The sequence below is a fragment of the Sphaeroforma arctica genome (genome assembly GCF_001186125.1).
Source record: "Sphaeroforma arctica JP610 unplaced genomic scaffold supercont1.38, whole genome shotgun sequence".
Classification (NCBI taxonomy): Eukaryota; class Ichthyosporea; order Ichthyophonida; genus Sphaeroforma; species Sphaeroforma arctica.
In genome coordinates, this window is record NW_014040520.1 from 23705 (window position 1) to 34542 (window position 10838).

Here is a 10838-nt window from a genome sequence, read left to right on the forward strand (position 1 = left end):
TTTATTACTACACACACACACACACATATATATATATATATATACAAACATATATATATGTATATGTATACACATATATCAGTATACACACACACGCATAAAAGGCAGGTACATATGTACATAAATACGTACACACACAAGCTCATTTATATATATATATACATATATATATATATTATATATTATATTATATATATATATATATATAATATATACTATACACTATGCATATATATATATAGATTTTTATGTGCGTGTACAAGTATATGTATGTGTATATGTAAATATTCGGGTTTTTGTGTGTGAATATTGTCTTATATTTGTGTACTTCTAAACATATTGGTTATATGATTAAGGCATTTGCATTGTACTACTAGCATTTGATCTGTGTACGTGCGGTGGTTCGTGAGACCTGGCTGGCTAGATTTTCTACGCAGGTTCCTGCAGTGGCACATTCTTGCAGTATCTTAAGCCCGAGCGATTTATAGTCAAAATCAGTGGGTGTCGCAACCAGCTATTTGGTAATTAAGGTTTATGTGTGTGATTGTGTATATCTTATCTTCTGGCGTTGTACAGTGTACTGGTCTGTCATCCTGCGTGAGTGTATTTTCTAGTCCTTACAAAGTTCGAGACTCGAGACAACGCACGCAATCTGCAAACACCAACGGTGTACCCTCATCTGTACACATCCTTTGAAGCATTGGTTTTGTGTAGTTAAACCTGCCTTCGTCTGACTACTATGCGCCAAATACACAGCCCTTCAGGGAGCCCTCAAGTTCAACGGTGGTGGTCACATCAACCACGACATTTTCTGGACCAATTTGGCCCCAACTAACCAGGGCGGCGGCGACTTCCCTTCCGGCAAGCTGTACGATGACCTTATCGCCAAGTGGGGTTCAGTAGAGGCCTTCCAGAAGGACATGGCTGCCAAAACCGCTGCTGTTCAGGTAGACATATATGTGGCGCATGATGGTGTATGATTACTGTCGACGAGTGTAGTATGGTTTGTAGCCTCATCGGTGCATTGTGCTACTTGGGAGTGGACACGCCTAGGCTAGTAGACACGCCTAGGCTGAGCTTAGAGCCAGCGTGCTTGTGTCTGACATGCTCGCTGTGGAGTACCGAAATGTCGGTGAGAACCGGTGTTTTTGTGTACTTTGATATTGATCGCGAACTGTGAATACGAGACCAATACGAGTTATAGACGCGCTGCATTGTGTGGCACCCTGGTATGTGTTGTATGACACCCCGGTATGTGCAGAGTCCTCAGGGAAGAGCTGGACGAAACGTCGTCGCCATGCTGCATCCGCTACGAGAGAATTTGAATTGTTAAAATGTATATCATTGTCATTGTACTGATAACACCGCCATAAAGCACCGTGCTGTAATTTATATGTTTCTTTAGGTAAAATCTTGAGCTGACAGAAGTGGTTGTCATAAACTTATTGAGCAGGAATAGTTTGCTTATACTACCGTTAACCTGCACCCATTTTTCTGTAGGGATCCGGATGGGGATGGTTGGGCTACGACAAGGTGAACAAGTCCCTCAAGATTCAGACATGTGCCAATCAAGACCCTCTGGAGGCCACTACCGGGCTCATTCCTCTGCTTGGTATTGATGTGTGGGAGCACGCATACTACTTGCAGTACAAGAATGTGCGCCCCGACTACCTGAACGAGATCTGGAAGATCGTCAACTGGCAGAATGTTGCTGAGCGATACAACAAGGCTCAGTAAATTAGGCTGCTGAGTCTGCCTTGCCCTTAATACTGGCATGCTGTGACAAGATTTATTAACTCTTGACCGACAATAAGGGCCTTTCTAAAAGGAAATGGTAGCTGATAAACAATTATGTTATTTGAACAGTCGATGTAATTGCACATACAGAACGAAACTCAAATACCCGAGTGCTCGTGAGAAAAATGAATAGCTCTCTAAGTCATCTGAATTTGGGTTGAGAAACAGTCGCATGCAGACAGAAATACGTGGCAGCGTGACATGCTTATGAAATATATTCAGAGGTTGAAACCGTTGTTAAGAATATTTTTTTAGTTCTGCAAGACACATTAATTAGGCGTACAATTGTGTCGTTTTTCAACAAGTGATAGCACAATTACTGTGTGGGATGCACCCCACTTTCCTCAGCAATCAGAAACCGAACAAGAATAGCTATAAATATATGCCATCTTTATTATATGATGTATAGATATATAGATATATATACATACATACATACATACATACATATATACGTATATGCATACATACATATATACAAATACACATACGCACATACATACATACATGCATACATAAATATATATATATACAAGCATACATGCATACATGCATACAAACATACATATATATATATATATATACACATATACACACACACACACACACACACATATATATATATATAATATTGAATTCCACGTTCGGCGCGTTCAAAGGCTAGCAACACGCATGATACATAAGGAAGTTACATACTTATAAACGCCGTGCAGTAGGGTTTAGGACGGCTAGGCCCTCTGTATTGAGTCTATGACTGCATGATACATAGGGAAGTTACATGCTTATAAATGCTGTGCAGTAGGGTTTAGGACGGATAGGCCCTCTGTATTGAGTCTCTGTGGAAAGTTTGCATCTTCTCTTGGACTAGCAAGAGTTCCAGTCTTCCAGACTCCTTCGAGGGTCTCTCTGTCTCTCATGCAACAAGGATCAAGATGTAGCCTAATAAATAGCATAGCTTTCTTCTAAAAACAGAGGGATAGTAAAAAGTCAAAGTTCGATGTCCGCGCCTGAATACAAAAAAATAAATACACTCCGAGTGACCGAGTGAAAGCAGATGGCCGTGGGGCGTGGGGCGAGTAGGCGGGCGTGCTGACTGGGCTCGTTGAGCCTATGTAGCGCCCGTGCCCCTGGGCCGTGGCCGTGGGTCCATGACTCCATGTCCCATGAGTCAATGTATGTATGTACATAAATAATAGTAGAGTGTGTTAGTACTATGTACTGAGTTCTGACAGGTGACAGCTTGTGAATATATCAACTTATCAGCCGAGTCCACAATCCACCCCTGAGGTCTGAGGAGTGAGGACTGATATGACTCAGGAGAGCCCACTGCGCCCAGGGCCCCAGCCACCCCCAAGGCCTGTGGGCTGTGGTGGGAGTTGAGACCGTGGAGTGTGGAGTCATGACTCATAACTGCACTGCTGAAGGCCTGAACCCGGAAGTGGTGACCACCAGAGTGAGTCAGTGAGACGACTCTCTGGGGAGTCTGCCAGTCTGGGCCTCTGACCCTCTGCCTGTCTGCCCTCTGGAAGTCTGGGACTCTTGGCCCTCTCGCGGGTGAGTGGACTTGTTGTGGTGATTGGTGAGTGGCTGTGGAGTGTGGAGTGTGGAGTGCGGAGGCCTGGAGTTCCACTGGAGACCACTGATCTGGATTCTGGACGGCTGGAGGGCTAAAAATAGATATTTATTTGTAAAAAACATTTCCAAATCTGGTATCAGTTTGTATGGAAAAATTATGAATAAATAGTGGGGGCAACTAGGTCATCAAGGTCATTATGAAATCATACGGTACGCACGAGAAGGTTATACACTATGTCCAAAGTGTTGCTAAGCGTATGGGAGAAAGGGAACGTCAAGATCACAGAGAACGACCTAATTCTCAAAGTGTACTACTTCCCCATTGGCACAGCGCGACGAATCAAACTATCAGACATTAAGGAGGTGACTGAATTGCAGACCTCACCCTGCGATGGTGCGTCTAAGGTATGGTGAAATGGAGTATATCCCCATGCTCTGATTTATCCGAGTTTATAATATTCTGTACATTGCATGAATTGGAATCGTTGTGATTGCAAGATTAAATCTAACAGCATACGTATATACTATAAGCGCAAAGATCACTGGACGATGGCGTGTCTAAGGTATGACTGCGCACCCTCACGCTGTGGTGTATCGAGTTGGAGTCGTTCTGCACAAAATGTATAGTAATTACTGTCAATACAGACTTAGTAGCATACGTATACCGTTGTAATTCTGGTATGAAAGAAATAGCAAATACAACACAACACTAACCGTTCTCATCATTCTCGTACACCTCTCACCAGACATGGGGCATGACGCTGTCGCCCGTCTGGTGGCACTGGCCAGGCCACTTTGTGCGGAGTGGACCTGCACTGGTCATTCGTACCACAGCGGAGTCACCCTCGTTCTTCTCACCGGCTGCCGGTATAAGCGTTGAGGCTGGGGATATAGATTATGTAAAGGGACTGCTAACCAAGCATATGCAATGAATGGTACGCCTGATACGAGGTGATACCACAAAGGACATGGAGTATGTGAAGGGTTGGTGACGACTACATGCAGTGATTGCAACGTACTACGTAAATGCAATCAATCGCAATTTGACACGCGGTGAGATAAGCGGCCAAGTAGAGATATAGACTATATACGAGGGTTGCTAACCAAGCGCATGCAGGCAGTGTTAGGCACGTAGGAGATGAGTGACGAGACAGAGGAATTAGAGTGTGTAAGGGGACTGCTAACTTATAGTGCAAGTTAGGTAAGATACTATATAAGCACACGGAGTGGATGTTATGGTAGACACTATACGAGATTGAGTGTAACATGCACGTCGTTTGTTTGATTTCGGGGTTGCGCTCATGTAGCTAAACCTTAACTCTGGTGTCCGGGCCGTAGCACGTACTGGGTGGCAAGTGCGGATGCGCAGTGGGTGTACCATTCGATGCGTGTTGTATGTTGCCCAGAAAGGTTAGATACGAGTGACCCATGGTTTGACATACGTATCCTATCACATGTGGTTCATAGGATACGTACGTTGGTATATCCTTGTACACATACACACCTGAGTACTCAAGCGTAGTTCAAGTTCATACGATATGATAAATTGTGCACAGCGGCGAGGGACGATGAAGTCCATATTTCTCATGCTCGGTCATCTGGACCCGTGTTGGCCCAGTTTCCGCGATTCGAATGCATCACCCACCGCAGATAATAGAGACTGTGTATCAAAAACGTGTATATGAATCCGGTGCTGACTCCCCCTTTAGACTGATTCAGCATCCAGCGTTTGTTATAGAATCTAACATGGTACATGAATAAAACTTGTATGTTGGATCATATATATCATTATGATAATCTCATACTCCTGGCCATATAGATAGGAGAATGTGCGGTGGATATGAAGCAGAGATCATGGTAGGGAGTATAGGGTTACCTCCAGTGCCAACAAAGCAGCTAAAAACCGCCCGTTGTACGTATTTGCCAATCACGAGTTTGATGGGCAACGGAATAAAAAGAAAAGTGTCTATGGTATGTTAAGTCAGATCAGGGGAATTGAGTTTAGCTCAGAATGCTTTGATTGACTAACCATGTCCCACAGTGCCACTACGCGTAGCTTGTACGCCTGCAGTAGCACGCTACATACCATGTGGACTACCGACGCGATGGGATATAAAACTACCCGACTCACGCTACTAGTCAATATCCAAGCGTCCCCATTGGTTAATAAGTCAATATTCAAGCGCTCACATTGGCTAATAAGAATGTATTACGGCCATCCTGAAATAAATACGATAAATCCCTACCATGTCACACCCTATGTTTAAACTATACGACTATCATATGCATCACACGCAGGTGCTGGTCCATGTACGTACAACAGGGTTACAGAATTTATTATGAAACTTTGGGATCATCTACAGATGACCCTGTCCTGGTACAACACTTAGGCCTTGTTGTCCCATGCCGCTCGCTCGGCGTGCTCATTCTCCAGGCGCTTTAGACCCTCAGAGAGGTAACGCTTGTCCTGGTTAGATACGATTAGGTATACGCAGCTTATTAGTACTCTTATTATAAATAGGGTAATGGGTTGTAAAACGTACAAGTTGTATGATAATCATACCCAGACTGCTTCAGACCTGCAAGAGAGGCAATGCGTGTCCGGGTAGATAGGAATAGCGTGAAAAGCACGTGATAGTGTTCTAGTGTCACTGGCACAAATGAATCAGTTCTACGAGTAGCCTGATGTACGAGTATGATTCGCAAGTGCTTGTGTAGCGGGACACGAAAGTCCCTCAGAGAGGCAACGCTTTCCTGGTAGGTAAGAATCGTACACAAGAGACTTAATAGTACTCCACTGCTGCTGGGGTAATGGGTCGGATATACAGGTCACTTGCAGTATAACACACAAGATACACATAGAATGCAACTAGGTATTGAGGTGCATATACATAGCCAGAATATTCTCATGAACTCTACAAAGATGCGCGGAAAACTCGAATACTCTAAAGAGACTGATAGCTTCGTACATTAGGTAGTTGACAGGCTAATGATTGTTTACTTCTGTGTTACATGGATGGTATTTGCACACACACACACACAAAACACGATGTTTTTACATTCCTGTGTTACTCGGATAGTATTCACATACACACACAACCTAGAAACGGAATGTTTGTACATTTCTGTGCTACATGGATAGTATCTACACACACACACAACCTCAGTAACAGAAACCACACACACACGAACTCGATCGGACAACGGAACAATACAAAACACTCACCGATTCGTCGGTGGTCCATAGCTCCTTGGGGAGGATGGCATGCTTGGCGGACAAATCCAGCGCAACCTATTGCCATTGGTAACCAAGAAATAGTAGGGTGTGAGCATGATCATGATATGCAACCTATAACCATTGACAGACAAGATAATGTAGTGTGTGAATATAAACATACTATGAGTTGGTAGCTATATTTCACGTCTGGTCTCGGTGATGATCAGATGTGTGTAAAGGCGACGTTGTTTGCAGGTATGCTCATGTGACAGTTATATTCCTTTACAGACATTGTTACCCATATTTTTCAGATAAATAATACAAATATATTGTAAATTTAGTCATGACCTCAACGCCAGTGCAGAGTGCGGCATACGACAGCGGTTAAAATGCGAGCGGAAGTCTAACCCGAATGACTCGCATATCACGTAGATAAGTACAGACAGCCATTACAGCACGCACTAACTATGTGGTCGATTATCAAGGTGCACGTGATATGGACGTATTGCAATATATAATATATATATATATACATACACACCTACATGAAACCTACACGCACAAATTCAACACAAATTGGGATTCTACAGCAATGGCGAGCATGTATATAAAAGGTATACACAGTTAGATATTAGTACACAAGCACACACCTTCATTCTGAACTTTCGGTCGTACTGCTCCTCGGACGAAAGGCGAGCGATGGCAGCCTTATTGTGGTTCGCCTCCTCCATACAAATATCCTCATATCTCAAACCTAATACGTAGACAATATATAAACATATAAATAAAAAAATACAGAAAGAAATATATACATATGCGATTAGTGCCACCAAGAGACTGTTGACAACATAAGTGGACCAGCCTAGCACATTCATGTTTATGTATGTTAAATCCTACACTCGGGGGGGGGGGGGGGGTGGCACATAAGAGCACTATTCAGGTGTGTGTGTATGTTCAAACTTACAGCTGGTGGGGCATATATTGAAGTAAATCACAAAAGTACAACTGAGCTACTGAAAGTCCCAAGCATGTCGTTGGTACAATAAGATCGAGCACGTGCAAGATCAAGTTGGAAACTACAGCACTGGGACATCGCAACGGTCATAGGCCTTACACACATGACACAAACACAATGTAGTAACCATAATACCGGTCTCATCGTATCATACTTGGGGGTCAACTGTGAGGTTATAGATCAGATAAACATCCTAATGTTTTGGATAGTCATCGAAGGTGACAAACACACTCTCGCACAAACAAATATTAATACATATACAAGTATATATATTGGTTACAGTCATCGAAGGTGAAAAATACATACTCGCAGATAAATATATAAGTATACATTGTTATTCAACAAGCGTGTTTCTGTAAAACAAAGAACTGTCTAGAATAGGTATATACTAACATTAATGAAGCAAACGTGATATGGCATTATCTACGAAAGTACAGATAGCTGGGAATATCTAAACAGAAAATTAATCCATAGCACGGCTAGCCCAATGAACTGATCTTCAGATTCAGATATAATGTTTAGGAACACGTATTAAATCAAGCACATACTAAGCATATTCGTATATATAAATTAAGATAAGTTTATATTCACAAAAAACATCTCCATATGACATGTATACATGATATACAGAAACACAATCGTATACACATGAGGATAATATATACAAGTAAACATATATACATACATCTATATATATACACACACACACATATATATATACTTAAATACATGCAAGCACGTATGTATGAATATACATACATATACTTATATATATATATTATTTTTATTTATACATATCGATATATATGACAATATATATATAGATAAATGCATATAAATATAACATATATGCACACATCCATACATGCATACATATATCTATAAGTATATCCATTAAAACAGCTATAAACGAGAATATAGAAGAAATTCAACCGTCAATCTCTCCAAAAGAACCCTATAGTTATAGTTCAGTAGACATTGATATGACTACGCCAAAAACACGCAACCACTAAGGAAGATCCAATTACGATTGATTATTGCACATTCACGTGGTACATTGTATTCTGTAGTTGCCTATACGTACATTGTCATTCACATACCGTATTTTCTATATCCGGACTTGTTCACTGCCCAACGGCGTACAGCTTGTAGCAAACTCATGACTGTCTAAGTATGAATTAATAAGCTCTCGTATCAACCACGTATATGCTACTACTAGTGTTCGATGTAGTTGCACATGAGATGTATATAGTTAAAAACAGTAATAAAATATATCACAAATATGTACAGCCAGTCCTCATTCATATTTACAATCAGACAGACAGAACGGGAGTCTATTTTTAGAACTAGAACCGAGAGACTCTGAGAGTCGCAAGTGGACAGTATCTTTCTGAATTTGGGACATTTTATTTTAAAGAAAATTTAAAAAAAATAATGCTGGACCCGAATCAAAAGAAGGACAAATAAAGAGACATTCTATTTTTGAAATATCGTTGTTCTCTTGGGTTTAGGGTTGCCTATATATAATTATTTTGTGTTTTTGTTAAGGCTATGTATTTTGTATATGTATGTAGCACGTTGACATATGGTACGTTCAGATTGCTCATAGTATTTACCACTAGGGGTTTTGCATGACTCTTGCGACCGTCGCAGAGTCCTTTGCAACTGATAGAACTGATGCTGGTGACAATATCGTAGCGCACAGACCAGTTTAGTAGTGCATTAAACCGGCCCAGGGCACACCTCATTAGACAGTACAAACAAACCATGTGACTGTTTCACACCAAGGGATACTTAGTCGAGTTTATTCGCTACCTACGGGAACATGGACTGGGGCAGTGTGTATTGCTATTGTACTGTGGAAAGAGTATTAAAGAACAGTCTGTAATTATCAGGTTAATAGTGTATAAAAATGAACTTCCGAGTAGGAAGGAGTGGTGGCAATCAAAGCTAAATATAAAAATTAATAGTGAGTAGGTATACACTTCCTAGTTGGAAGGTTTTATGACAATCAAAGCTAGATGTCAAGCTAACAGTGAATAAATATACACTCCCTAGTAGGAAGGGGTGATGACAATCAAAGCTAAATGTAAAAGTTAACAGTGAATATAGACGGAGTGGTGACTATCAAAGCTAAATGTAAAAGTTAACAGTGAATAAGTATACACATCCTAGTAGGAATGAGTGGTGACTATCAAAGCTATATGTAATAGTTAACAGTGAATAAGTATAAACTTCCTAGTAGAAAGGAGTGGTGACTATCAAAGCTAAATGTAATAGTTAACAGTGAATAAGTATACACTTCCTAGTAGAAAGGAGTGGTGACTATCAAAGCTAAATGTCAAATAAACAGTGAGTAAATATACACTTCCTAGTAGTAATGAGTGGTGACTATTGAAGCCAAGTCAATCCGGTGAGATTATATCACTCAGATGTGTAAAACATTACACAGAATGTGCCACTCTGAACCTTGACAATCGAACCGTCTCCTTAGGCCGACTGACTACACACACAGCAATCCACTATGGGAAACTTTGAAGCCTATGGTAATCAATAACTACTTTAAAAGTGTATGGAAATCAACAACGTTATACATATGCTCACTCTACAGTTTAGAACGGATTAACATATGTATGTCACGTATGTTTGCAGTACAGTATCCGCGAAGGTGCACTAGACTGCTTAGTTGGGCCACATTATTGCTTTATTGCTTTGTTTTTGCGGCTTCAAATAGTTAGCCTGGCGTGTTGTGATATTTTTGATAACAATTCTGTTGAACATCTGCAATGATAAACTGTCAAAGTCAATATTTCTTGACATTTAAAATAGTCATTTGAGTACAGTGTCTGCTTTGTTTCATCGAGAAGTCTTCGGTATAGTGACACCAATCCAAACAACTAGTTAACAATTAGTTTTAATAATTAGTTCATTATTGGGTCACAGGGCCTGTCGGGCTCCCTCCATAGTCTGGTTGATCACATCCTGCATCATCTCTTGCGCAAACTTCAGCGCGTAGTCGCGTTCTAATTGTTCAGCCTCTTCTTTCTTCGTGCCCAATACCAGACGCTTCACTCCAGTCGCGAGTGTATTGGTACTCTTCACACTGCCGAATATATAGACGAATGGGGTTATGACGTGGTATATGAGGACATGTGTATGTATTTTAAAGTTTACCAAGTTTACTAATTGATTTGCATGTGTGTATTTACATACATACATACATACATGCATATA

The 10838-nt window shown here is 41.0% G+C and overlaps 4 protein-coding genes across 4 annotated transcripts in view; 2 read left to right on the forward strand and 2 right to left on the reverse strand.

The window, feature by feature from the left end:
- Positions 1–248: 248 nt before the first annotated feature.
- SARC_01042 (superoxide dismutase [Mn], mitochondrial) lies at positions 249–2019 on the forward strand (the record flags this gene model as incomplete). The annotated part of the gene is made up of 4 exons (XM_014305237.1): positions 249–268; positions 448–521; positions 757–947; positions 1501–2019. The coding sequence occupies 4 exons, from the start codon at positions 249–251 to the stop codon at positions 1735–1737; spliced, it is 522 nt and encodes a 173-aa protein (XP_014160712.1). The 3' UTR covers positions 1738–2019.
- Positions 2020–3606: 1587 nt separating this feature from the next.
- Positions 3607–5160, forward strand: SARC_01043 (hypothetical protein; the record flags this gene model as incomplete). Its single annotated transcript, XM_014305238.1, has 2 exons — positions 3607–3777; positions 4119–5160. 2 exons carry the CDS (start codon positions 3607–3609, stop codon positions 4302–4304), a joined length of 357 nt encoding a protein of 118 aa, XP_014160713.1. The 3' UTR covers positions 4305–5160.
- Positions 5161–5614: 454 nt separating this feature from the next.
- On the reverse strand, positions 5615–8864 carry SARC_01044 (hypothetical protein). Its single transcript, XM_014305239.1, has 4 exons — positions 8705–8864; positions 7240–7343; positions 6599–6664; positions 5615–5839 (listed from the first exon to the last, which is right to left on the reverse strand). Exons 1-4 carry the CDS (start codon positions 8763–8765, stop codon positions 5759–5761), a joined length of 312 nt encoding a protein of 103 aa, XP_014160714.1. The 5' UTR covers positions 8766–8864; the 3' UTR covers positions 5615–5758.
- A 1642-nt stretch (positions 8865–10506) lies between these two features.
- Positions 10507–10838, reverse strand: part of SARC_01045 (hypothetical protein) — an 11379-nt gene continuing 11047 nt past the window's right edge. The window contains exon 13 of the mRNA XM_014305240.1: positions 10507–10707. Coding sequence (XP_014160715.1) covers positions 10542–10707 — 166 coding nt within the window. The 3' untranslated portion in view covers positions 10507–10541. The remainder of the gene's footprint in view (positions 10708–10838) is intronic.

Excerpts from the sequence above, each read along its gene's own strand:
- SARC_01044 (XM_014305239.1), bottom strand. The coding sequence starts at position 8,765 with ATGAGTTTGCTACAAGCTGTACGCCGTTGGGCAGTGAACAAGTCCGGA. Across the intron at positions 6,665-7,239 it reads ACCGAAAGTTCAGAATGAAG|GTTGCGCTGGATTTGTCCGC; the intron begins GTGTGTGCTTGT and ends CAATGGCAATAG. Across the intron at positions 5,840-6,598 it reads TATGGACCACCGACGAATCG|GACAAGCGTTACCTCTCTGA; the intron begins GTGAGTGTTTTG and ends GTATCTAACCAG.